Raw genomic sequence first — 24,924 nt, forward strand, 5'->3', positions numbered from 1 at the left:
GTGGCCCCCGTGTCGCCTGCCCCAGCTCCGGTAGGGGAATCTGGAGAGGTGCCGGAATGGCCACCACTGCGGAGCGACGCCTGGGTTTGGGCCGGAGCCCCAACCCGGGCTCAGCTCCACGCCTGCCTGGGTTTATAGGCAGCAGGCTGGCGGGGGCGGGGGGGGGGGTGCCACCAGCCTCGGGCTCGCCCGCGCGGCCCCACGTGTGACCCCAGGGGCAAGCTATGGGCCTGCGCGGGAACACTGGTGTGGCTACACTGAGCCACGGACGCCGGCCTCCGCTCGTGGCCCAAGCCCCACAAATGCCGGTGGCGGGTCTGTGCCGGCCGCCTCCCTGCTGGGGCCTCAGGAGGGTCAAACAATGTGACGCCCATTGCGAGCTCTTCCCGTGCCAGCCAGCCACAGGCCGGTCCTGCGACGCTCGGAGACGGCTCTGTAGGAACGGGACCCCCGGTGTGGCTGCTTTCGTGCCCTCCTCTGTCCTCTGGTAACGGAGAGGACTCCCCGTGGGGCTGGTGGCTGACGGACCAGGCACCAGTGACCAGGTCTGTCCGACCAGACGACGCCCGACCCCCGGCCCCGGCCTCAATTTGGGTTTGGCCACGGGACCCATGCCCGGGGCCAGACCAGTGTCCCCAGGGCCCCTCCTCTCCCCCAGAAGTGTCAGGCGTAGCTCCCACAGGCTCGCCAGATGGCGGAAGGTTAGTCTGGGCGCCAACACAGAGACGGGGAGAGAGGGGGCCCGACAAGGTCATCAGAGTCCCCGGACCAGCCAGGCCTCGGGCTGCAGAGCCCCGCTGATAGGCTTTCCCATCGTAAGAGCCAACGAAGGCCCTTTTCAGCGCTGCCTGGGTTGAACGTGGGCTCCGCCAGCACTTCTGAAGAGAATGTCGAGCACGAGGACACGCGGAGCAGAGGGGCACGAGGCCAGGGGCTGCCCGCTCCTGCCAACACCCGCACCACTTTGTGGGGGAAAACGGAGTCCACCCGACTCGAAAACAACTGTGTACGAGTGTCGGTCCGTACGCAGGAGAAGGCTCTCTGCTCCCCCCCCACCCCAGGAGAAAGCAGCATTGGAGGGAGGCCCTTCCACAGCCACCCCATCCGTCCCCACCCCGGCACTCACACCACGAGCTGCGTCTGACCGGCCAGGGCTGATGTGCTCGGGCCATTAACGCGTGTAGGGTCACCGCTGGTGGGTGGCACACCCTCTCGTCCCCCTGGCCTCTCCGGCCTGTGAGCTGTCTCGACTGCACAAGCAGCTGCTCCGCCGACCCGGAGGTCCCGCCAGGCAGTAATGAGGCCGAGGCCCCGCCACCACACCCGCCCCCCGTGGTCTCCCTCACGGTGGAACCCGGGCTCCGCGGGACAGGCCGGCACGCCCAAGCTCCCACAGCCACAAACGAGGGCACGGGACACCACGGCATTGGGTAAAAGAAAGAAACTAGCCGAGGACTGGTTTCAGTGCCAGTCCCGGAGCCACGGGAGTCAGCGCTTGAACCACCAGTGTCACGGTGGCTTGCACTCAACACAGGCTTCGGCCCCGGCCTCCCGGTCACCCGAGGTCCGGAGGCTCGTCTGAGCTTGAGGTGCGTTCTGGGAGAGGGATCGGCGGGGGTGCGGGGGAAGGTTCGCCCCTGCCTGCAGCTGCGCCTGCCTCCCCTGCCCCTGCCGCTCCCAGGCTCCGGCCCGAGACCACGGTTATCAGGCCGCCCTGCTCTCCTCTGGCAAGCACGCCATCCTCCACGCACTGACACACCCAGCCCCGGCTGCTCTTCTGAGCCTGGACCCCACTGGGCCTGGATCTGAACGAAAGTACCCTACGGGGCCGTCTCCCCAGCTCGCAGTAGAACCCACGCTCTGGAAATCTCCCCACTGGACAAGCAGGCAGCCGCGGCTACAGGTGTCGGCCGCGGTCCTGCCACAGGCCAGGCCGCTGTGCCCTCCCCCAGGCACCTGCGGAGCTCCCACGGGTCTCCGGGAGTCTCCACTGGGGTCCTGGACGCGGCCTACTGCGTGGGCTCTGGAGCCTGCTCCCATCTGATTGCTAAAAAGATCCTTCCCTTCTCTTTAACCCTAAATACGATGCAATTTCACCGACGTACATACAGCTCCATGCAGTAATTTGAAGTTTTTGAACAGTTGCCCAGAATGAGAATTTATCGTAAGTAACCCTTCCCAAGCCGCAGCCCGGGAACGCCCAGGCCAACTGCATGTGTGACCCTGGACATCTGTGAGAATGTTTCTCTCTGGAAGTTTCTGGAAGGTTTCTCTCTGGAAGGTAGAAAAGACACAAGCCCAGCACCCTTCCTGCCGGAGACGGGCAAGTCTGCCTCACACCCCTCTTAGAAGAAAAGAGACAGCCAGGCCCTGGCGGGGGACAGCCGCGGAAGCCACCTACCTCGCCCGTGGGCCAAGAGAATTCACCGTATCCCAGCTTCATGTCCAGCCCGAAGTCCCCTTGGTACACACAGCCATCCTGCCACTCCTGCACGCCTCGGACCAGCTGGATGTAGGCCTCCTTCAGGTCCTGCTCCCTGGGGGGACCCTCGGACTCCTCTTCCTCCTCCGGGGCCTCTAGGATGTCCCTAGGAAGGCGAAGCGGGGGGCGAGGAAGATCAATGCTGGAACCGGCCTGAGGGGAGGACCACGTGCAAAGAACACACACTGTCTCATCCCTTCCTCCAGCAACCCTGAGGCAGATGCTCTTGCCACTCCCATTTTGCAGAGCAGGAAACTGAGGCACGGGCATGCAGTGACTGCCCAGGGTCACACAGGAAGTGTGCAACCCCGAGTCTCTAACATGGGTAAAGGGCTGCCGGTGTCCTGGAAGCTGATGGGTTCCAGCTCCAGCTGTTTGCGGGGCCAGCCTTGTGTCCACCAGCAGCCCAGAGCACCGCGGCAGGGTCTTCCCCCCGGGGGCCGGCAGCCTGGCCCACAGCTGGGCAGGAGGCAGACACCTGGCAGGCACGCATGGACCAGTGGGTGTCTGAACAAGGAGAGGGAGCTTTGGTCCAAGAGCAGCAGCCAGCTGCCTACTAAGAGAGACCGCAGGGATGGGCGGGTGCACAGCAAGGGGCAGAAAATGTTCACGAGGGTGAGCTGGCTTCTTTTCTGCTCTTGCTAAGAGTACAAATCCTGACCTAAAGGGGGACCTACCCCCAGCCCCCGTCACACACACGGCCCCCCTCTCTGCCTCCCTCTCAACTTAAGGGCTCTCTGGGGATGCTGTATCTCGATGTCTCTGGTCTACAGACCTGTGCCACTGTCGGGCTGATGGTCTAGCTGGGCTGCTGAAAGCATGGAAACCCCCGGACCTTGAGCCCCCTCCACCAGCCAGCCCTCAAATGCCAGCCCTGAGTCACAGAGGCTTCACAAAGCTTTGCCCAAAGAAGGGATATAGCTGCTGTGAACACAAAAATCTCCATTTGCCACTTTGTTATGCATTTGAAGAAAGAAGCCAGGAAAAACAGATACACACATGCAGCAATGAAAAAATCTGAGGGCTGCGCTTTGGTTTGTTTCTTCTTTGGCTTACCTGTGCTTATGGGTTGAATTGTGTTTCCCCCCAGCCCCCAACACACACGCGCGCGCGCGCGCGCACACACACACACACACACACACACACACACACACACTCCTACGTTAGAGCCTACATCCCAGGACTTTACCTGGGACTGCATTTACAAGGTAACCAAGTTAAAGGGAGGTCATCAGTGGGGGCCTAGTCCAATGTGACTGTTGTACTATGACAAGGGAAAGAAGTTTGGACACAGAGGAACACACAGAGAGAAGATGATGTGTGGACACAGGGAGAAGACAGCCGTCTACAAGGCAAGGAGGGAGATCTGGAACAGATTCTCCCTCGCACCCTCAGAAGAAACCACCCTGCCCACACCTTGACCTTGGGCTCCAGCCTCCAGCCTGAAAGACAATACATCTCTATTGTTTAAGGCACCCTGTGGGTGGCACTTTGTCGCAGCCCCAGCAGACTAACGTGCCACTTTTCTTGCTTTGCCACAGGGCACACACACTACATGCTTAATTTAAAATTAAAAAAAAAAAAAAAAAAAAACACCTTTTTTTGAATTATTAAGAGGAAAAGGTAATGGACTATAAAAACATGAACAAATGGAAAATTTCCTCAAAAAGCCAAAGGAAATGATTTTAAAGCAAAGCAAGAAAATTACCAACACAAGCAATCAACCGTAAGGCCCACTGTTGAGTCATTGGAAATGCCCAGCTGGCTGGCCAGGTGAGCAGGGTGGCCATGTGGTTCTGCCACCAGGCAGGCTCCCTGTCCCCCATGGGGCTCAGAGACCTTTCTCCTCTGTAAAACAGGGACTCTATCAGTCCGCTCAGGCTATTGCAAAGTCCCACAGGCAGGGAGCTTGAGCCACAAACATCCATTCTCACAGTTCTGGAGGGGGACACCAGACATCAAGGGTGCCTGCAGACTCGGTTCCCAGACAAGGCCAGGCTCCTAGTTCATAGATGGCACCTGTGTCCTCATGTGGCAGAGAAAGAAAGTGTCGGCTTCTTCCTCTTCTTAGAAGGGCACTAATGTCATCATGGGGCCCCACAACTCTAAGCCTAATCACTCCCCAAAAGCCCCACCTCCAGGGCTGCGTGTGTCAGTGCGTGGAGGATGGTGTGCTTGCCAGAGGAGAGCAGGGCGGCCTGACAACCGGGGTCTCGGGCTGGAGCCTGGGGAGGGGCAGGGGGGACAGGGGCAGCGGGGGCAGGCGCAGCTGCAGGCAGGGCAGAGCTTCTGAGCCCCCCACCCCTGAGCCAACAGACCTCACGTGACGGTGACCGGGGCAGGGGCCAGGACGGCTAGGGCCCGAGCCTGCGCTGAGCCTGTGGAGGAGCACCAGCCAGCAGCACGTTGGGGGTTAGGGCTTCAACACGAATTTCGGGAGTGTGAGTGGGGGAAGGGAGGCACAGTGCAGTCCACCAACAGGGACAAATACAATGGGACTACAGGGTGGGTTTCACAAGATGCCCCGGTTAGGCCGGGACGGCAGCCAGCCCCCTGGCCCAGAGTAGGCCTGGGAGGTGTGGGCTCTCACTGTTAACACCATAGTGTGAAGCCGCCCGGCTTGGGAACCCTCGTGGCGAGGCTAGGCCAAGGCAGAGTGGCCTAGCTAGAAGGGAGTGTGGACATCTGGCCGGGGCGGGGGGGGGTGTTCCATCTACCCCATGTTGTAATTTTCCTCAGTGGTTGCTGATACGACGCTCAGGTCTTCCTCTCTCTCCAGAGACTACTTTTTGAGGGGTAAAATAACTTTTAGGGTTTTTTAGCACCTGCCCCAACGCTGGATCCCAGCTAAGTCTGGTCCCCAGGGTGGGGCTGGGAACACCCCCCCCCCCGGTAGGAGGGCCCCCACACCTTTTGGTAGAGAGCATCTCCAGGGTCCCCAGGAAGTCAGTGGCAGCAGGCTGGCCGTCCCTCCCTGCCAGCTGATTTTCAGAGATGTCATCATCTGGGACTTTATAATACAAGGCTGAGGGACACCCACTTTCCATGCCTCTCGTCTTCGAACCTGAAAGCAAAGCCAGGGACCCACATCCGCCCTCAAAGCCCCGGGGACGTGCCCACAGCCCCACCCGCCTCAGAGAAACAAAGTCCCCCTCCCCTAACCCGGTCGATGCCCCCATCCTGTTGGAAACTCCGCCAGCGTCCCTCCTGTGGGGGCAGGAACCACACATTAAGAGCCATCTGGGCCACCCTCCCACAACCTCCTTAGGGCCCTACGTTGGAGTCAATATTCCTCCCCGAACAGCAGGCGTCCCCTCCCCCAGGGTCTCTGATGCCAGCCCGCGAGGGCGGCCAGACCAAGGGCAGGGAGACGGCCCTCACCCGACCTCACACAAGCACGTCGGCTCCCAAGTTTCCTGCCTGTCCCAGACGCGAGAGGACAGAGGGCCGGGCCCAGGGGGCGTCGGGACCACGCGCAGAGCCCCGGGACACGCCTCTTTCCATCTCACCGCGCTCCCGCCGGGATCCCGACTGCGCCCCTGCCGCGGGCCGCACCGAGGGTCGGAGAGCTCACACCTACTGCACCCGGTCCGCCCAGGGCGGCGGCCAGCGCAGCGCAGCCCCACTCGCAAGTCTCGTCCCGCTCGGCTCAGCGCCCGGAGCCCCAGAGCGTCGGGTTTCCCTGGAGACCTGCCCACCGCCCCAGCGCCGGACGCTCCCTGCCTCCACCAATCCCCGCGCCCGGCCCCTCCCCAGACCACGCCCCGCCCCCGGGCGTCCTTGGCGGAACAGGGGGCGCCCCTCTGTGACCTCACAGGGCCCCCGCCTGCCCGCGGCCGCCGAGCCCCCCGCGCCCCGGCGCTAGCGGGCCTTGCGCCTGAGCCCCGCGAGACGCGGGAACCCGGCCGCCTGTGTCCGCTACGGGCACCGACCTCCACGTCCAGCAGAGGCCGGTGAGCCGGCTCTGGGCCAAGGTCCTAGGGAGAGCGTGGGGAGAGCACTAAGCCCCCTACGCTCCCCCCCGCCACCCGCACCCCGGGAAGAGAGCATGGTGGGGTTTGCCCGGGAGACACCTGCGGAAACCGAGGGACAATGGGGTTAATCGTCCACCGCCGCGCGCCAGGACGCAGTACAGCCAAGATCTCCTCAAGCTCTGCCGGACTCCAAAGCCGGTTTTTGGCGGTTCCGTGCAAGTTTGTGGAAGGCACGGAGCGGGAGCTCCTGGCCTGGTTCGGGACGAGTCGACAAAGGGGACTGAAGTCACGGAGAGAAAAAGGATTAGCTGTGGGGACCGAGGAGTCTCTAGGGAAGACTATGGAGAGAGGAGACCTGAATAGGGTTTCAGGGGATGCGCAGGAGTTCTCCAAAGAGCAAAGCAAGCGCAGTCCAGGGAACTGGGCTAAATGTGCAGAGAGGCACAGTGGTGGGAAACAGCACAAGGACTTTCTGCAAAGGAAGCAACTGGGGCCTCTAGGAGAGAGGGCGGGGCTCTCTGCAGGCGCAGGGCCTGGGGTTCTCAACCCAGACTGCCCCTTAGAAAGAGGGGAAAGAGACATGCAAAGAAGCCTAGCCGCCTCCCACACCAGCCCCCAGTGGCTAGATTCAGGCTAAGGCTCTGGGGTGCTTCCTCCACCCCTCTATCTCCCAATTCCTCTTCTCCCTTCATATCCACCTTGGTTCCTGGATCCCCCCTCTCTTTACTTCTTACCCTTCACCTTCAGGTCCCCTCTCTCTGCCCTGCTCCCTCCAGCTGCAGCCTGGGCATTAGAGCACAAACCAAACTGTCTTTAAAATTCCTGTTATGAAAAGAGAAAGAAGTGATCGACTTCAAAATATCCTACAAACTTATCAAACCGTACCATCTGTTGTAAGTTGAATGACATCCCCCCAAAAGATTAAGTTTAAATCCCAACTCCGGGTACCGGTGAATGACCTTATATGGAAATAGGGTCTTTGCAAATAATCAAGAGGTCATACTGGATTAGAGTATTCGCTAAACCAGATGACTAGTGTCCTTATAAGGAGACAGAGGCTTGGAAACCGCAAACCCAGGGAAAAATAAACTTGTTGTAAGCCATCTAGTTTGTGATACTCTGTTATAGATGAACCAAAATTGTGCCATGATTAATAAAACAAACCACAATATCAATGTATGCAGGGCTGCAGGACAGCTCTTCACTGCAGGACAGCTTTTCACCGAAAAGGATCCCTGAAACACATCCCTGAATGACACGGGACATCAGAAAAAGCTACTGGGGGCGCCTGGGTGGCTCAGTCAGTTAAGTGTCTGACTTTGGCTCAGGTCATGATCTCGAGGCTGGTGGGATAGAGCCCCACGTCAGGCTCTGTGCTGACAGCTCAGCACCTGGAGCTGCTTCGGATTCTGCGTCTCTCTGCCCCTACCTTGCTCGCACCCTGTCTCTCAAAAATAAACGTTTGAAACAATTGTTTAAAAAGGGGGAAAAAACCTACGGAAGAAGTCTTCTTACATAGTAAATGTTGGGCAATAAATGATCTCAGTTTTTAAAAGTTACAGCGATGAACCAGAAGTTACTAAAAATAAAAAATAAATATGGGTGTACGAAGAAATGATGAAAAGGGCAGACAGCTTTATTTCATACGAACCATGTTTTACAATTAAAGTGAAACTAAGATACAGAAATTACAAAGAGCAATTAGGAAGCAGGTAAAAAGGAACATAGAGCTTTCTAAAAGGCACATCAGGCGGCAATGCAATCATGCGTAGTTACTAAGCGTACTCGAAGCCAAGCAGCCTACCAACAAAACGACCGGGAGGCTACCGGACCGGACCCCAGTCCTGCGCACTACAGCACAGCTTGAGGAGAAGCCCACCTCCCGGAGCCCTGCTGCGGCCCTCCGGCCCTGCGGCCCCGGCCCGACCGGACCCGTTCTGGGCAGGTGCCCGCGTGTGTGAACCATACCCCCACCCCTCGCAGGGACAGGCGCCGCAGCGGTCGCAGCGTCGGGCAGTGTCGCAGGCCAGCTGACCGAAAACACCGCCCTTGCGCGAAGGATCGCAGCTCCTGAAACCTCCGCGTCCCCCAGGGACCGCCCATTCATCCCAGCGTCCCGGCCCCGCCCACCCCACTGCGGCCAATCCCACTCGTCCTCCCAACCACGAGGCCAGCCAATGGCCGCCATCCCTACCCGCAGCCAATCGGGGAAGGAGCCCCGCTCCGGCCGGCCAATAGGGAGGCAGCCAAGGCCCTGCGGGCGGGTCCCCGGGAGCCCTTTAGGACCCGGGGGTGCCCGGCGGTCCGCCCGGCCGCCCAAACTAGATCCGCGGGCCGGGTGCCTGAGCGCCGGTTATGGACCCGGGAGGACCCGTCCGCTGCGGGGCCCCCGGGGCCGCCTCGCCCGCGCCGCCACCGTTCGCGCGCATCGCCCCGTCACTTTTCCTCGGGAGTGCGCGCACCGCGGCCGCGCCAGAGCTGCTGGAGCGCGCGGGCGTCAGCCTGTGCGTCAACGTCTCGCGTCAGCAGCCCGGCCCGAGCGCGCCCGGCGTGGCCGAGCTGCGCGTGCCCGTGTTCGACGACCCGGCCGAAGACCTGCTGACGCACCTGGAGCCCACCTGCGCCGCCATGGAGGCCGCGGTGCGCGCCGGCGGCGCCTGCCTAGTCTACTGCAAGAACGGCCGCAGCCGCTCGGCCGCCGTGTGCACCGCCTACCTCATGCGGCACCGCGGCCTCAGCCTGGCACAGGCCTTCCAGGTGGGGCGGGGCTCCCAGGAGGGGCCCCGGGTGGGACGGACCTACCGGGTGGGACGGACCTACCGGGTGGGGCGGGCCTTCCAGGTGGGGCGGGTCTTCCAGGTGGGACCTCGGGGAGGACGGACTTGCCGGGTGGGGCGGGCCTTCCAGGTGGGGCCTCGGGGAGGACGGACTTGCCGGGTGGGGCGGGCCTTCCAGGTGGGGCCTCGGGGAGGACGGACTTGCCGGGTGGGGCGGGGCTCCCAGGAGGGGCCCCGGGTGGGACGGACCTGCCCGGTGGGGCGGGCCTTCCAGGTGGGCCGGGCCTTCCAGGTGCGGCGGGCCTCTGGGCGTTAGAGGTGCGGAGCACCTTTGGCGCCGGGATCAGCCTAACCTTCTTGTTCTCAGGCGGTGAAGAGCGCCCGCCCGGTGGCCGAGCCCAACCCGGGTTTCTGGGCTCAGCTTCAGAAGTACGAGGAGGTCCTGCAGTCCCTGTCCTGCCCGCCCGGGGAGCCCTCGGGACCGTGCTCCCGAACGAGAGAAGAGCTCCAGAATGAGCCCTAGTCCTACAACCCTTGGAGATGACCCGGCGCCCAAAGCAGGGCGCATGGAGTTGAAGGTAGTTCAAGCGCTGCCTGGAGGATGATCTTCCTCCTCCCTTCCCTTCTTCCTCGTTGTCGTACAGAGTTTACATTTCACCTTAAATGCAGCTCTTGTGCCCTTTGACGGTACTGCAGGAGCGTATCCACTTAGGAAGGGACTGAGAGCATCCCTTCCTTAGGTTTATCAACAGGGCTTGGTCAGGAAAGTCAATACCACTTGAGAAATTTTAGGCAGGAAGGTATTTAATACAGAGAGCAAGGCCAGGGAGCCAAGGTCAGAAGATGGGATGTACAGGAGTCCTGGAGACCCAACCCCCCACCCCCGTCCTGACTGCCTGCCACCTGTTAAGGCCACAGGGGCTTTTCCCAAACCTCATGCTGGTCCCATCTTGGAATCCGGCATGGGACCCAGACTTGTAGTTTCTACCATACACAGGCCAGGATGTGAGGCTGCGTGACAGCCTAGCACGGGCACCCTTGGGGCTCTGGGCGCCTGTGCCCACCTCCTATCTTACAGCCTAACATCCTGCAGCCACCATCATCTCAAAGACGCACTGGCCACCTGTGCATGTGAGTGTGTTGATTCCTCTTTTGGTTCAGACACCCCTCACCTGGTTCCTATGGCCTAAAGACTGTAGAAAATGAATCACCATAGGGCACCTGCGTGACTTAGTTAAGCGTCTGACTTGTGGTTTCAGCTGAGGTCAAGATCTCGCAGCTTGTGAGTTTGAACCCCGTGTCAGGCTCTCTGCTGACAGTGTGGAGTCTGCTTGGGATTCTCTCTCTCCCTCTCTTTCTGCCCCTCCCCTGCTCACTCGCTCTTTCTCCTCGCTCAGGATAAATAAACTTAAAAAAAATTAATCACCATCGACACTCCTTAAATAGGAAAGGGAAAGAAGAAAAAGGGGAAACTGGGTTATAATGTGAGTTACAAAGAATACAGTCCCTGGTAAATATACGCTACTGTATACATAATAAGGTAATTAATAAAATATCACAATCAGTTTTTAACATTTCCTCTTGCCGCTAGTCATTTCATGTTCCCTTCTCCTCAGCCAGCACCTCGCTGGTCCTAGTCTTTCCCGGTGAGATGACTCACGCCTTCACTCTGAAGGGCCCTGAGTGGCCCTGCTTGTGTTACTGCTGTGGCCGCCATCACCTACCACACGAGCGGGATTACCGGACGCATCAGGAGAATGTCCTGAGCTCAGTGTCCTCCTCCCGGCAAGACAGGATCAGTCCCTCCACCCAGCAGAGCAACCCCTGATTTGCCCGCTGTGTCAGTGGCCCGGGGAGCCTGGAACAGCCATCCAGGGGAACGTGCGTGTCCCTGGTGGAAACATGCTACCTGGGAACGTAACCCCTGACTCAGCAGAGCCCAAAGCTGTCCGATGGGAAGCTCACGCCGGGAGGCATGGAGATGGTTGTGAAAGGGGCTCCCTCCCCACCCCGCTTACACCTGCACCTGAGCTCTGACCCCCTGCGTTGGCCCCGGCTCAGCGCATACACCACACCCGGTAGCTGGCGCCCAGCCCCTCTCCACGTGGCTCTGCAGCTCCCTGCAGCCAAGCCGCTTTCTACCACCTTTATAAAGGGCTTGCCTGCTGCCGTGACTCCCTCCAAGTGCCTCGCACCTCGTGTCGCCTTTCCGTCAACCCCTCGCTGTGAGGAAGCTGTTGCCACGTCTCCGCTTGGCAGGTGAGCTGAGCAGTTCGCCAGGACCTGCGCCCAGCTTCTTAGCCACCATGTCCATGGCACTTGGGATGGGACCCCCCCACGTCCATGTACCTCTCATGGGACACCCCCTGGCGGGCTGCCCTGGCTCCAGGTACCAAAGGTGCAAGAGCTGGGCCAGATTGAAAGACCTCTGTGGGTCCCGTCAGTGTTTTATCCCACCAGCTCTGTTTGAGAACCATCTCACTGCGGCTCTTGGCAGAGATCAGCTCTCCCGAGGACCTCCGCCTGCCTGCACATCCGCCTGGCAGGAGAGGCCGGGGACCTACTCCCCTCCCTAGCATGCCACACTTGAACAGTGGTGCCCATCCGTGAGCATTAGGCTTGGAAGGCTGGGGCACAGGCAGGGCGTCAACTGCTTGTAACCTCTCCTCCCTCCACCCTGTGTGCAGAACTCACCTTGGGGAGATGCCCAGGGCCCTCCAGCTGGGAAGGGATGAGATGTAACTGCTTCTCCCCCAAGTCCAGGGGACCAGGAGGGCAAGAAGCCCCTGATGGCTTCTGAGGGCACAGATGGTTGGTCGACCCGCCTGAGGGGGGGGCTGGGGCAGGCTAGTGTGGGCATCCAAGTGCAGTCCTGATGATGTCCTTCCAGCCCCGACCAACTGGCCTGGGGGAAGGGGCTCTGAGAAGCTCATAAAGCTGGGAGTGCCATCTAAAACCCTCCACCCTTGGCACTTTGGGGCCACTGCCACCTGGGCGGGAACTGGGCCACCTGAACTTGGTGAGGACCAATCAGACCCCCGCTCTCCTCTCTCGAGTCTCAGACATAGGACTGACCTCCTCCTTCAGGTGGCTGTGTGAGCCCGGGGCTCCTGGTGAGTTTGAGCCAGGTGCCCCAACAGGGAGGTTGTGTTACCCCTGCTAAGAGGACACATGGGGACCCGAGGACCCATGGGAAAATTAAAGCAACGTCTCAGTGCACATGCTCCACATCAGCGAACATGGGCCTCCTTCCCAGCCGACCATCCTTCCCCATCCCTCCCCCACCCCCAGGGAGGACGGTGGGCACCATCACATGGGTTACAGATGGGGACAGAGTCCAGAAGGGTTAAATATTACTCGGGGATGATGCCTTGGTCAGGAGCAACTTCCGTCCCACACCACAACTGAGCAGAGAAAAGAGGTGTGTGAAGTTCCTGGATGCCCTCCCAGGCCAAAAAGCCCCTTCTCCCCAAAGATCTGAATTCTTACATTCAGAGGGTGGCCCCTCACATTCCAAGGCTTCAAGATCCACCTGATGTTTGCTCACTGGGCATCCGCACCTCCTCACTGGTCTGCAGCCCTCTCCTCTGGATCCAGGCCGCGGGACAGGACCCTGCAAGGTGGCATGGGGGCAGACCAGATCCCTGTTACCTCCCCAACACCACCTCCTAAACAACAATCTCGTCTCCGGGGCCCTGCCGGCCCTCTAGGCAGCACTGTCCAACAGAATGAACATCTACTCCATCCAGTACGGTTGCCATTAGCCACACACTACCCTACACACACTGGTTGGAGACCCTGAGGTATGGCTAGTGCCACGGAGGAATAAACTTAACATTTTGGCTAAATCTAAACAGCCACAAGCGGCTACTACTACCTTATATGACACCACAGTCCTAAGGCCCCCAGGCTCCGCAACACAGACTACTGGCCTCACGATGGAGGGGGCGCGGGGGGAGGGGTGTATACACTTCCAGGCTTCGCACAAGCAGAGACCGCACTAAGCAGCCACTACCCTTAGGAACCTGGCTCACAGCAGCCCTGAGAAGCCGGGAGAGAAGCGCACAGGGCTTGGGATGCCGCTCGGTCACCCGAGGCACCCAGGCCCCTGTGCGCCCCGGTCCCCCAGTGCACAACACCCCCCTCCCCGGCTTGCTGGCCCGCCCCGCACCTAGTACCCATCCCCGCGCACAGTGTCCCCGGGCCCCCCGCATACAGCTCTCCCGGCTCCCCAGCCCCGCCTCGCGCACGGCGTCCCAACCCCTCACGTGTTGCCCCCCGGACCTGTCCCCGGCTCCCAGAGCCTCCGGCTCCCCGGCCCGGCCCCCGGAGGAGCGCCCCGGACCTCCGGTCCCCCTCGGCGCCCAGCTCCCTCGGCCGCCCCGCCCCGGTCCCGTGCGCACGGCGTCCCCGGCTCCCCGGGCCCGGCCCCGCGCACAGCGCCCCCGGCGGCGGCCGAGCGGAGCCCGAGCGGGGCGGTGCACGGCACGGGGCCGGGCCGGGCGGCTCCCGGCGCGACTTCCTGTTGTGCCCGCGCCCCGCCGCCACCGCCGCCGCCGCCGCCGCCGCCGCCCGGCGCCCCTCGCCCGCTCCCGGCGGCCCGCCGCGGCCGCCGCCCATGGATTTCACCTAGCGCGGGCGGCTATGGCGGCGCAGTGCTGCTGCTGCAAGGCGCCCGGCGCCGAGGCCGCGCCCGCCCGCCCGCCGCCGGAGCCGCCGCCCGCCCTGGACGTGGCCTCGGCCTCCAGCGCGCAGCTCTTCCGCCTCCGCCACCTGCAGCTGGGCCTGGAGCTGCGGCCCGAGGCGCGCGAGCTGGCCGGCTGCCTGGTGCTCGAGCTGTGCGCGCTGCGGCCCGCGCCCCGCGCGCTCGTGCTCGACGCGCACCCGGCCCTGCGCCTGCACTCGGCCGCCTTCCGCCGCGCCCCCGCCGCCGCCGCCGCCGCCGCCGCCGCCGAGCCGCCCTGCGCCTTCGCCTTCGCCGCAGCCGGGCCCGGGCCCGCGCCGCCGCCCCCGCTGCCCGCCTTCCCCGAGGCGCCCGGCGCCGAGCCCGACTGCTGCCCGCTGGCCTTCAGGGTGGACCCGTTCACCGACTACGGCTCCTCGCTCACCGTCACGCTGCCGCCCGAGCTGCAGGCGCACCAGCCCTTCCAGGTCATCCTGCGCTACACCTCGACCGACGCCCCCGCCGTGAGTCCGCCGGGGCTGTGGGCTGGTCTCAGGGCCGTCTCTGGGCGGCCTCTCCCCACGCTGCCAGGTTAGAGGGCGTTAACCCGGGCTCTGCGCCTGGGGCACCTGCAGAGAGGGCACCTGCAGGGGTCCGTGGCCTCTGGCCTAGCACTGCTCCCCCTGGCCCTGGGGCCCCGTTCAGGTGCCCTCAGTGATTCCGAGTCTTAGGAGACTTGGGCTGAGCGAGAGTCCTGGTGCCGGCCCGGCGGGGGCAGGGGACTGCATGCCACCAAGGGAGGCCTCTCCCTTCAGTCGTGCAGAGATGGTCCCTGCTTGGGGACGAGGGCCGCCTCTGGTGGGTACAAGCCAAGCCATACATCTGCCGGAGCTTGGCACCGGGGCAGGCCAGTGGGTGGTGTCGGACGTGGAAGGGCCTCCGTGGGACCTGTGTCTTCAGAGGACTTGGGGGTACCTGATGTGTTCTCTGGAGGTGGCATGAGGGACAGGCCTGCCAGAGCGGAGACAGAGAGGGCCGGGTTGGCTCTGGTGCCCTGGGCCCCCCTGCGCGAGGATTGGTGGATGCTGCAGCCGGGTGGCCCCACAGGCACTTACTTACGGAGGCTCTGCCGGGCTCTGGGCCCGGGACGCCCACCGGCCCGAAGGCTCTGCCGAGAAGCCTGGGTGGCGCAGGTGGGGCACTGTGTCCGCGGCACCCCTGCTCCGTGGTGAGGCTTCCAGGAAGGAGCAGGTCTTCCGTCCCCGCGGCACGCGGTTGGTTCCGTGGGTCCCCATGTGGACAACACACGCGTGACACCCCGCTCCCCCATGTACACCACACGCACGCGGCTCTGGGAGGCCCTGAGAGGTTCCGTCTGTCACTGCCCGCAGCTTGCAAAGGGACAGGTGGCGTAGCGGCATCAGGCCAGGAGCCACCAAGGTGACGTCAGGATGGGAAGAGCCTGCACCAGACGCACACCTGCGGGCTTCCTGCCCGATTCCTGGGGGCCCTGAGCAGGCCCCGCCCCCACCTCCTCCCCTGAGCCCCCACCAGTGTGCTGGCCCCCCCCCCCTCCGCTGCCTGCTCAGCTAGGCTGGGGCTCTGACAGGTGGCAGACACGCTCCCAGCATGCAGTGAGAACGAAGGTGTGCTTCTCCCTGAACTTGTTCTGTGAGCTTGGAACCCTCGTGTCCGGTCCACTCAAGGCCATGAGTAGCAGAACGGTGGGGCCCGGACCCTCAGCAGGCTGCCAGCAAGAGTGGCCGTTGTCCCTGGGCTTCCTACGGGTGCTTGGAGCAGGGAGGGGCGCCATGGTCCCCACACAGACTGCGCAGCTGTGGGTGGGGTGACAGGGGCCTGGCACGTGAGCTGGATCACTTGCAGAGCACACAGGGTTTGGCGTCTGACCTCAGGCACCCGCTGTCCTGCGTGAAGGCCACAGGGCCCGGGGACCGTGCACACAGTCCCCTTCTCGTCCTGGCTTGTTGGAGGACTCAGGCCTAAATCCCTAAACCCATCCTGTGCCAGGTGAGGCTGTCGCTTCCTGGGAGGCCCTGCCCCTGGGTCCCCCCACCTCCAGAGTCAGTTTAGGGTGCTGCAGACTCTGGGATGTCTCTTGCGTCCCATTCCTGAATCCCACCCACCCTGTCAAGGACAGCTTTCTTCCTGCACTGTGATGTCTAGAGGCGTCACCAGCCCATCGGCAACTGTGCCTCTGCCCCTTGGACCTGGTGGCTCACCTCTGGGGCAGGGTCCCGCCTGTCTGGGGGTCTGCCCCAGCCCCCCCACTCCCAGGGAGGACTGTGGACCCCATTGGTCTCTGCTAGGCTAAGGGGAGACCAGTGCGGGGTGCGCCCTCCCTGGCTGGGCCCAGGAGTGGACATGACGAGTGGGAAATGGGGGTGGGGGTGGGGGGCTGAGCTGGGCGGAGCCTGAGGAGGATCACAGAGGAGGGAGGAGTCAGTGGAAGGGGAGGCTGTGGTGGTGGAGCAGGCGTGAGAGGGGGAAGTAAGGTTGAAGGGGGTCTGGGGGACCTCGGGAGCCCGTCCCCAGCGTGGGCCAAGGACCACCGGTCACACCATCCACTGCAGAGTCTCCTTAATGCAGATTCCTGGGTCCTGGCCCCAGAAAGCTCTGGGGTGGGGCCTGGGAGTCTGCAGTGTTGAACAGGCTCCACAAACAGGCCTTGTGCACGTCGAGGGTCAGCAGAAAAAGAAGATGCCACCACGGGCTGCCCATAGTGAGGGGACAGAGACAGAGCAGCCAGAGGGAAGTTTTAAAGACACCTGTGAACACTGGCCAGCGTCTGGCCGGGGCCGGGTAGGCAGCCCTGCCCCGGGTCTAGGGATCCACTTGGGTCTGGGGTCTGTGGTCTGCGGGGAAGGGAGGCCCCCCTGGATCTGGTGTCCACCGCTTCTGTGATTTCAGCGTGAAACGCCGTCAATGGCCGGCCCGCAGCCGCGGTGGCCCGCAGCTGTGGACTCCACCAAGCCATCACTTGCAGAGGCTGTGGGGGGTTGGGGTCCTTTCATAACCGCCCTGGGAGGATCCTTGTGCGCTTGGGCGCTGGAGCGGACGAGGAACAACCCGGTTTGCTTCAGTGATCGTGTGCTGACAGAGGGGAGCGTGTGAAGAACAGATTCAGGGGCCGCGCACGTGCACCAGCGGCCCTCCTCTCCTGGCCCGGAGCCCATCCCCCCATGGGGTCCCTCCTGGCGAGGATAACCGCATTCCCAGGGGCGGCCCTGGGCTCAGGAGTTCCCTCCCAGTGTGTGGCTCATCAGGAAGCTCTGGTTTCCCCCCATCTGCACCTTCTTGGCTCGCTTTGCCCGCTGCCGGCCTGTGAGAATCTGGGCGTGCTTCAGACTGGGCGTCAGTTTCCCTCTGGAAGCGGGGAGGAGGAGCAGGGGCCAGGAGGCTCAATTCCCTGGGCTGGCTCCTGGATGCACGGCCTCCTGCTGGCTCTGGTGACGTAGTAGAGGCCGAGCTCTGGGTCAGCTGCCCTGCCTGCCGGAGGCGCAGGCGAGCGACAGTGACCAGGAGTGGCTGTTGGCTCTGGAGGAGCCCAGTGGGACCATCTCCCCCCACCCCCCAGGCCCTCACTGTCTTCCTCTCTGGCCGCAGTCCCCAGAGGCCCGGGGCCGAGAAGCCTGAGTGGGACCACCGGTCAAGGGCCACTTCCCCGAGGCCCTGCTCTCCCCAGGAAACCTGCCCAGCTTCCCGGAAATAAGGCGTGGTTGGCAGAGGTGTCCCGGCCACCTGTCCACGTGATGCTTTCCGCGGGACAGGGACCCTCGCGCCTCGCCGGGGAGAGGGGCCGCGGCCCACCGTGACGGGGAGGGTGGCGCTGATGCCCTGCCCGCTGCCCGCCTGCAGATCTGGTGGCTGGACCCCGAGCTGACCTACGGCAACGCCAAGCCCTTCGTCTTCACCCAGGGCCACTCGGTGTGCAACCGCTCCTTCTTCCCCTGCTTCGACACGCCCGCCGTCAAGTGCACCTACTCGGCCGTCGTCAAGGTCAGCATCCGCCAGCCTGGCCCACCTCCTCGCCACCCTCCGAGAGGGAGCCCCAGCGCAGGGCGGCGGTGGGGGGGCAGCCTGACCGGGGTGCCCAGCGTAGCATGGAGGCTCTCTGGGAGGAGAGGTGCCCGTCAGGGGGGCGGGGCTCCCCACCCCGGACACGGGACTCCCTGACCCACCCTGTGGACCCGCCATTGAAGACATGGGTTACCCTGACAGGGGGCGTGGGATTTCCCATCGCGGACGTGGGGCGCCCTGCGGGGGGATGGGATGCGGGGTTCCCCATCGAGGACATGGGGTGCCCTGATGGGTGGGGTCTCCCCGCACGCAGGCCCCGTCGGGGGTGCAGGTGCTGATGAGTGCCACGCAGAGCACGTACGTGGAGGAGGAGGGCGTCTACCGCTTTCACATGGAGCACCCCGTGCCCGCCTACCTCGTGGCCCTGGTGGCCGGGGACCTCCAGCCGGCAGACATCGGGCCTAGGTAGGGCCACCGCTTCCTGCAGCAGCTGCTGCTGCCTGGGGCCCAGGCTGGGGGGAAATCCCGCCGTGGGCTGGACACGAGGCCCGCGTCCGTGGCTGCCCTGCCGAGGACCCCCACACCGTGGTTCCCGCTGCTTCGCACTGCCGGGCTCCTCCTACCCCACCCTCCCCCGGCCCCGGCCAGAAGCCGGGGCTCTCCCCCTCCCTAGCGTCCTCCTGCTGGGGCCACACCAGAGCCCGACACACCCTCGAGCCTGGGTGGGTTATCTGGACCCAGCAACAAGGGGAACCGAGCCACCCCCTTGGCGTGTGGCTCGGCCGCTGCCGCGGGAAGGGCCTGCGTGGCGGCCCTCCCGTGAGGTGGGGTGGCGGGCAGCAGGCTGACTGCTCTCGGAGGCGTGGGTGGTATTTGAGCCCAGAAGGAGAGGGAAGGCCTGCGGGCGAGTGGGGTGGGGGCCGCTCGGCCTCTGCCCACCCTCTCCGCCCTGTATTAGGAGCCGCGTGTGGGCCGAGCCGTGCCTCCTGCCCACGGCTACCAGCAAGCTGTCGGGCGCAGTGGAGCAGTGGCTGAGCGCAGCCGAGCGGCTGTATGGGCCGTACATGTGGGGCAGGTATGTCCCGGGGCGCCCGGGAGCCCGGTGGGCTACACGGCGGGCGGGTCAGAGGGCAAGTCCTGCCTTCCCGGGGGGTAAATGAGGGCCTACGGGGAGGGTGCCCCGTCTGATGTCCGGGGGAGGAAGGCCCCCCGGGCCTCTCACGGTCGCTCGCCCGCCCTCCCGCCCGGGGCAGGTACGACATTGTCTTCCTGCCGCCCTCCTTCCCCATCGTGGCCATGGAGAACCCCTGCCTCACCTTCATCATCTCCTCCATCCTGGAGAGTGACGAGTTCCTGGTCATCGACGTCATCCACGAGGTGGCCCACAGCTGGTTCGGCAACGCCGTCACCAACGCCACGTGGGAGGAGATGTGGTTGAGTGAGGGCCTGGCCACCTACGCCCAGCGCCGCATCACCACTGAGACCTACGGTACTGCCGCCGGCTGGCTGGCTGCGGAAGGGTGGGGGGACGGTAGGAGCCCCACACGGCGGCCTCATGCAGGCCGGGGCCAGGGCCGTCCGGGGTACCGTGCAAGGGGCTGAGAGCCCAGCCCGGCCCCTGGGGTGCGCGGTCCCCTGCCGCGTGCGTGTCCGGCGGGCTGGTCTTGGGTTAGCCCCACGAGGCTCAGGGCGGGGAGCGGCCTCGAACCTGCCCGGGTGCTCAGGCTGGCCCTGCCCCCTCCCACCTCCACTGCCCTCCTGTCCCCGTCCAGGGGCTGCCTTCACCTGTCTGGAGACGGCCTTCCGCCTGGATGCCCTGCACAGGCAGATGAAGCTCCTCGGAGAGGACAGCCCGGTCAGCAAGCTGCAGGTCAAGCTGGAGCCAGGTACCCACTCCTGCCATGTACCTGCTCCCGCCAGGTACTCCCTCCAGGTACCCACTCCCGCTAGGTACCCGCTCCCGCCAGGCACCCGCTCTCACCAGCTACTCCCGCCAGGCCCTGCCCTGGGCCCTGCAGACGTCGCCCCGAAGGGCCTCCCCACCCCTTGCTTCCTCTGGCTGTGGCGTCTCTGGCTGGATCCCTGCAAAGGCCAGGCTGGGTGCCCCCAGCCCTAGGAAGGCCTCCCGTAGGCTCCCTCAGCCTGCCGCCGCCTCTCACGGGCTCTGAGCGCTGGCCACCGTGATGTGCGGGCCCTCGGTTTCCTCCAAGGCCCCGCGGGCAGGGCAGGCCCCATCGGCGTGCGCCCAGGGCTCTGGGGACGTGAGGGACAGGAGCTGTGAGCCCTTCCTGCTCCGCAGCGCCCGACCACCCCGGCCCCCTTTCCCGCCAGACGTGGGAGGGCCGGGACACCGCCCAGAGCCAGGGCTGTTCCCCTTGCAGGAGTGAATCCCAGCCACCTGATGAACCTGTTTACGTACGAGAAGGGCTACTGCTTCGTGTACTACCTGTCCCAGCTGTGTGGAGACCCCCAGCGCTTTGACGACTTTCTCCGAGTGAGCAGCCCTCTCCCCGGGACGGGCCCTGCCCTCCACCCGCCCTGAGCCCCTCCCCAGCTCCCGCGGCTGCTTTCTGTCCTGGAGGGCGGCGTGGAGTCCAGGGGGGCCTGACGGCAGCGGTGCAGGGCACCGCCTCCTCCCTCTGGCTCCTCCGGGTCTCGGCCACTCGGCAAGGTCCACGTGGCCACCGGGTGCCTCTGCGCCCACCCCTGCGTTGGTGGAGGCTGGTGCGCCCAGCCCACAGCCTTCCTGAGCCCCGCCCCACCTGCGCAGGCCTACGTGGAGAAGTACAAGTTCACCAGCGTGGTAGCCCAGGACCTGCTGGACTCCTTCCTGAGCTTCTTCCCAGAGCTGAAGGAGCAAAGTGTGGACTGCCGGGCAGGTGAGGCCACCGCCGGCCACATGTCCGCGTCCGGCTAGCCTTCCGCCCACCAGGGGCGCAGCGGGTGTGAGCGGGGGCGGGGGCGGGGAGGCTCTGCTGCAAAGGATGCCGCTCCTGCCTGGAGAAAGGCCCCCCCTTGGGTTCGTCTGCCCCCCGTCAGCCAACCCTGGCTGGATGGCACGGTCCTCAGGTTGGGACCCCGTGGGTGCGGAGAGGACAGTGTGTTTCCCAGCCTCGTGGGGCCCAGGCGGCTTCCCTGAGGAGGTAGCCCTTAGGTCAAGCAGGCTGAAAAGTAGGCACCGTGTGCAAAAGGCCTGGGGCATGATTGGCTGGGCAGAGGGAGGTTTGCCTCAGAGCTGCCTGAGGCCAGCTGGCCCACCTGTGCCTTACCCACAGAGGTGTCTCTGGGGCTCCGAGGGCTTGGGGCCAAAGGAGAGACTCGAGGTGTCGGACGCCTAGGGAGAGCCAAGATTTGCCAGAGAGCAATGAAGCGTGGCTGGGAGGCGTGGGCAGCGTGGCTTGGTTTCGGAAGGATTAATAAAAGCACCGAGGGCCTTTGGGGGTGGGGAACAGCAGCACGTGTGCCCCCCCCCAGCTGCCCCAGGCTTTAAAGCAGGTCGCTGCCCCACCCCCTGCTCCCCCACCCCTCCCTGAGGCCTCGGTGCACCCGCCCCCCCCCCCCCCACACACACACCCCGGGCACTGAGGTTGGGTTTAAAGTGCCTCGCTGCTTTGTACCCATGAGAAGCATGGGGGGGGTAGGGGCCCTCAGCCACCAGCTTCAGTCTTCAGGCCTCCCTGCGCTGCTTCACAGAAGCCCTTCCTGCAGCTCCAGGTGGCAGGCGCCAGAGCGGACCCCGGCCTCCCCTAACTGCCCCTGCCCTGGGGCTCCCTGGGACGGTCACACCCGGGGACGCTCTGAGAGTCCGGGGTCGCCGGGGCAAGCTGGCTTCGGGCGGGGACCCCAGGACGGCATCTCTCCGGCAGGGCTGGAGTTCGAGCGCTGGCTCAACGCCACGGGCCCCCCACTGGCCGAGCCGGACCTGTCCCAGGGCTCCAGCCTGACCCGGCCCGTGGAGGCCCTCTTCCAGCTGTGGACCGCGGAGCCTCTGGACCAGGCGGCCGCCTCTGCCAGTGCCATTGACATCTCCAAGTGGAGGACCTTCCAGACGGCGCTCTTCCTGGACCGGCTCCTGGATGGGTCCCCGCTGCCCCAGGGTAGGTCCTGCGGCCGCCAGGGTGGCTGGGGCGGAGGGTGCCTGCCCGGCCCTGACCTGCGTGTGGTCCGGCAGAGGTGGTGATGCGCCTGTCCAAGTGCTACTCGTCCCTGTTGGACTCCATGAACGCCGAGATCCGTATCCGCTGGCTGCAGATCGTCGTCCGCAACGACTACTACCCCGACCTCCACCGGGTCCGGCGGTTCCTCGAGAGCCAGGTATGGCCTCCCGCACCAGGCCCCGCCCCCACGGCTTCACTCAGCAGGCCGGGCCTCCGGGAGGACGGATGGTGTCCGGGAGGAGGTGGGAGACATGCGGCGTCTGGGTTGGCGCTGGGGACACACACCAGAGGGGAGGGGAGGCCGTGTCCTCCAGAGGTCAAAGCCGGGAGCAGAGGCTGGAGGTCGAGGCACACCGGGTCCTGCGCCCGTGGGCAGTCCAGCCCCCGGACTGTGGCCCCAGGGGTATCCGAGGGTCCCAGGCTCCAGCCTCCCCGTCCCGCACGCCTGTCCCCCTTCACTGCCCCTGGACCCAAGCTCCCTGGAGACGAGGCCTCTGCGGAAGGCCCGCAGCGGTGGGGGCTGAGAGGCCTCCGGCAGCGTGACCGCAGGCCGGGGTGGCTGGGCTGGCAGGCCGGGCCAGGGAAGGGCCGGGGCCACAGTGTGCCGACCTCCCCAGATGTCCCGCATGTACACCATCCCGCTGTACGAGGACCTCTGCACCGGCGCCCTCAAGTCCTTCGCCCTGGAGGTGTTCTACCAGACCCAGGGCCGGCTGCACCCCAACCTGCGCAGGACCATCCAGCAGATCCTGTCCCAGGGCCTGGGCCCTGGCGCCGAGCCCAGCGCGGAACAAGGCGGTGCCGGAGCAGACTCGGAGGTGGACCCAGAAGCACCGGCCCTGCTGCTCGGGGACGAGGCCCCCGGCGCCGCCATTTCTCTCAGGGACGTCAACGTGTCTGCCTAGCCCTGACCTCCCAGACACCACGATTGTGCCTTCTGTAGCCCCGGGCCCGCCGTGACTGTGCCTCGCCTCTGGCCGTGAGCTCCCTCCCGCGGGCTCTGCCAGGGACCTCCTCACGGCCGGCGAGGCCCGTGGACCTGGTCCCCCAGCTCTCTTGCACTGCAGGCCCGGAGAGGCCAGCACACGCCATGCCTGTCTCAACACTGACCGCCGGGCACTGCCCCCGGGGTGACAGCCCCGCAGTCCCACGGCGACTGCCACACTGTGCCTTACGTCCGCCGGGAAGCCCGGGCCGCGCCGTCCTCACGGCGGGCCTCCTGCCCACGGAGTCCCGCACCCCGCTGCTGGGGTCGGCAGCCTCAGCCGGCCCCTGGCAGAGGACAAGGACACAGACATGCCCTTAGTGTAAGGTCAGGGGACACTGAGGAGAGGGTGGACCTCCCTGGGAAGGGGTCCCCAGAAAGCCTTAGCCCCTCAGGGAACACGGGGTCCCGGGCCCCAGGACAGTCTGTCTCGCGGCTGTAACACCCCACAGGGAAGAGGGCAGGTGGTGCTGGTGCTGGTACTCTTTCCCACCGTGAGGGAGAGGCCTGGGGGCCCTGCAGCCGGGTCACCGTGATCGTCCCATTAAACCTCCACTCTGCAAACAGCCCCCCCGGCCTGTCCGTCCCAGCTCGTCTTCCGCGTGCACCTGGCCACCCTGGCCTGTGCTCGGGCAGGGGGCTGCTGATGGGGCGGAAGGGGCTTCCTTTGCACTCCAGCCACTCCTGGCTCTGCCCTCAGAGGCCCCAGATCCTGCCCTGCAGCCTGGGGTTCTGAGGACCAGCAGCAGGCCAGCCCCGCCCTCCCCGCCCAGGCCCTCGAACACCAAAGCGGAGGAGGCCACTTGTCACCACCCTCCCTCTGGGCCTTTCTCAGGGGCGGCCCCCATCCCTAGCTGGAGTAAAGGCAGGGGTGCGAGGTGGGGGCAAGTCTGATCTTGGATGGCCAAGGGCCAACAGCCACCGGCACCACCGTAGCAGACGCTACAGGTGCGAGTGGGGCTCAGAGAAGAAGGAGGTCGGGGACTCCACTTGGGTGTCCGCCACGGAAGGCGACTGGCTGAGCGGTGGAAGGGGGGGGTGTGACGCACCCGCTGAGGCCAAGGGCTGAGCCGGGTTCTGCTTACGATCGCCCACGGGCTCAGTCTCCTGCAGAGCCTCACGCCAGGCCCAGAAAGGACACATCACCTGGGCCACAGGCCAGCCCCGGGCACAGAGCCGCGCTCTGCACAGGGGGCTGGGACTTGAGAGGACTGCAGCGTCTCGCCCAGCCGCCAGGTCACCAGTATCCTGTGGACTTTTCTGCTCTCTAGACCCCTCTGCCCCGGGGGACGGCCTGGTCCCCACGCACCCAGCATCTCGGGTGGTCTCCATTAGCGTGGGTTTGTGCATTAGGGCTGAGTGGGGTTCCGCTCAGCCCAGAAACCTGGGAACCAGAAGGCTGGTCACCCACCCTGCAGGGGACAGACAGGGCCACTGCAGCAACGTCCTTGCGGAAGGGAGAACACAGGAGGCGTCTGGCAGCCCCCGCCCCACAGCAATCCTGGTGCCCTGCAAGAGGCCTCGTCCTGGGCTCTCTGTGGCCCCTCAGGAGGATCCGTTCTCTTCCCAAACCAGGTGCCAACGAGAAGCCCTATTGGGGCTGAGCCGCTCTCTCGGCCTCTTCCCTGCAAGAGGGGAGGTTAATTTCAAGTCTCTAATCACACCCTTTTCAGTCCCGGGCTCTTGGTCTCATTGGCAGTTCGGCGCTCTCACGATGCCGGTCTTGCCGCGGACTTGCCCGCAGCTCCACGGCCACGGTGCCTTCCCGGATGCTGCTGGGTGCACTTTGCTCCCTGCCTGCCGCTCCACCTGCCCGCTCTCTCCTGACTTTGCAAAGCTCAGAAGCAA

The 24,924-nt window shown here is 64.5% G+C and overlaps 3 protein-coding genes across 16 annotated transcripts in view; 2 read left to right on the top strand and 1 right to left on the bottom strand.

Annotated features, from left to right (window-relative positions):
- Positions 1–13,381, bottom strand: part of ANKMY1 (ankyrin repeat and MYND domain containing 1) — a 49,824-nt gene extending 36,443 nt beyond the window's left edge. For 7 of the 14 annotated variants that reach the window (XR_015255663.1, XM_086720124.1, XM_086720131.1 and 4 more), the window contains exons 1-3: positions 5,992–6,213; positions 5,393–5,546; positions 2,402–2,588 (exon numbers count right to left, since the gene is read on the bottom strand). Coding sequence is in view for 12 of the 14 variants with exons in the window: in XM_086720124.1 (XP_086576250.1) it covers positions 2,402–2,588; positions 5,393–5,529 (324 nt within the window). In the remaining 2 variants the exon portion in view is untranslated. Of the gene's footprint in view, positions 1–2,401; positions 2,589–3,671; positions 3,747–5,392; positions 5,547–5,991; positions 6,215–12,722 lie in introns of those variants that run through there. The other 7 variants (XR_015255664.1, XM_086720122.1, XM_086720129.1 and 4 more) reach the window with 5 other exon arrangements.
- Positions 8,716–10,806, top strand: DUSP28 (dual specificity phosphatase 28). Its single transcript, XM_025934501.2, has 2 exons — positions 8,716–9,213; positions 9,601–10,806. The coding sequence occupies exons 1-2, from the start codon at positions 8,812–8,814 to the stop codon at positions 9,754–9,756; spliced, it is 558 nt and encodes a 185-aa protein (XP_025790286.2). The 5' UTR covers positions 8,716–8,811; the 3' UTR covers positions 9,757–10,806.
- Positions 13,382–13,768: 387 nt separating the features above from the next.
- RNPEPL1 (arginyl aminopeptidase like 1) lies at positions 13,769–23,644 on the top strand. Its single transcript, XM_086720132.1, has 11 exons — positions 13,769–14,420; positions 17,773–17,913; positions 18,248–18,399; positions 18,893–19,009; positions 19,188–19,423; positions 19,707–19,820; positions 20,316–20,428; positions 20,705–20,813; positions 21,801–22,031; positions 22,106–22,248; positions 22,709–23,644. The coding sequence occupies exons 1-11, from the start codon at positions 13,878–13,880 to the stop codon at positions 22,994–22,996; spliced, it is 2,187 nt and encodes a 728-aa protein (XP_086576258.1). The 5' UTR covers positions 13,769–13,877; the 3' UTR covers positions 22,997–23,644.
- The last annotated feature ends 1,280 nt before the right edge of the window (positions 23,645–24,924 follow it).

This window comes from Puma concolor, chromosome C1, assembly GCF_028749965.1.
Source record: "Puma concolor isolate L17-30 chromosome C1, mPumCon1.1.hap2, whole genome shotgun sequence".
Lineage (NCBI taxonomy): Eukaryota > Metazoa > Chordata > Mammalia > Carnivora > Felidae > Puma > Puma concolor.

Bases quoted from the DNA above. Each gene is read 5' to 3' on its own strand.
- DUSP28 (XM_025934501.2), top strand. From the start codon at position 8,812: ATGGACCCGGGAGGACCCGTCCGCTGCGGGGCCCCCGGGGCCGCCTCG. The intron at 9,214-9,600 runs GTGGGGCGGGGC...TCTTGTTCTCAG, and splicing joins GCCTGGCACAGGCCTTCCAG to GCGGTGAAGAGCGCCCGCCC.
- RNPEPL1 (XM_086720132.1), top strand. From the start codon at position 13,878: ATGGCGGCGCAGTGCTGCTGCTGCAAGGCGCCCGGCGCCGAGGCCGCG. The intron at 19,010-19,187 runs GTATGTCCCGGG...CGCCCGGGGCAG, and splicing joins GGGCCGTACATGTGGGGCAG to GTACGACATTGTCTTCCTGC. The intron at 22,249-22,708 runs GTATGGCCTCCC...CGACCTCCCCAG, and splicing joins GGCGGTTCCTCGAGAGCCAG to ATGTCCCGCATGTACACCAT.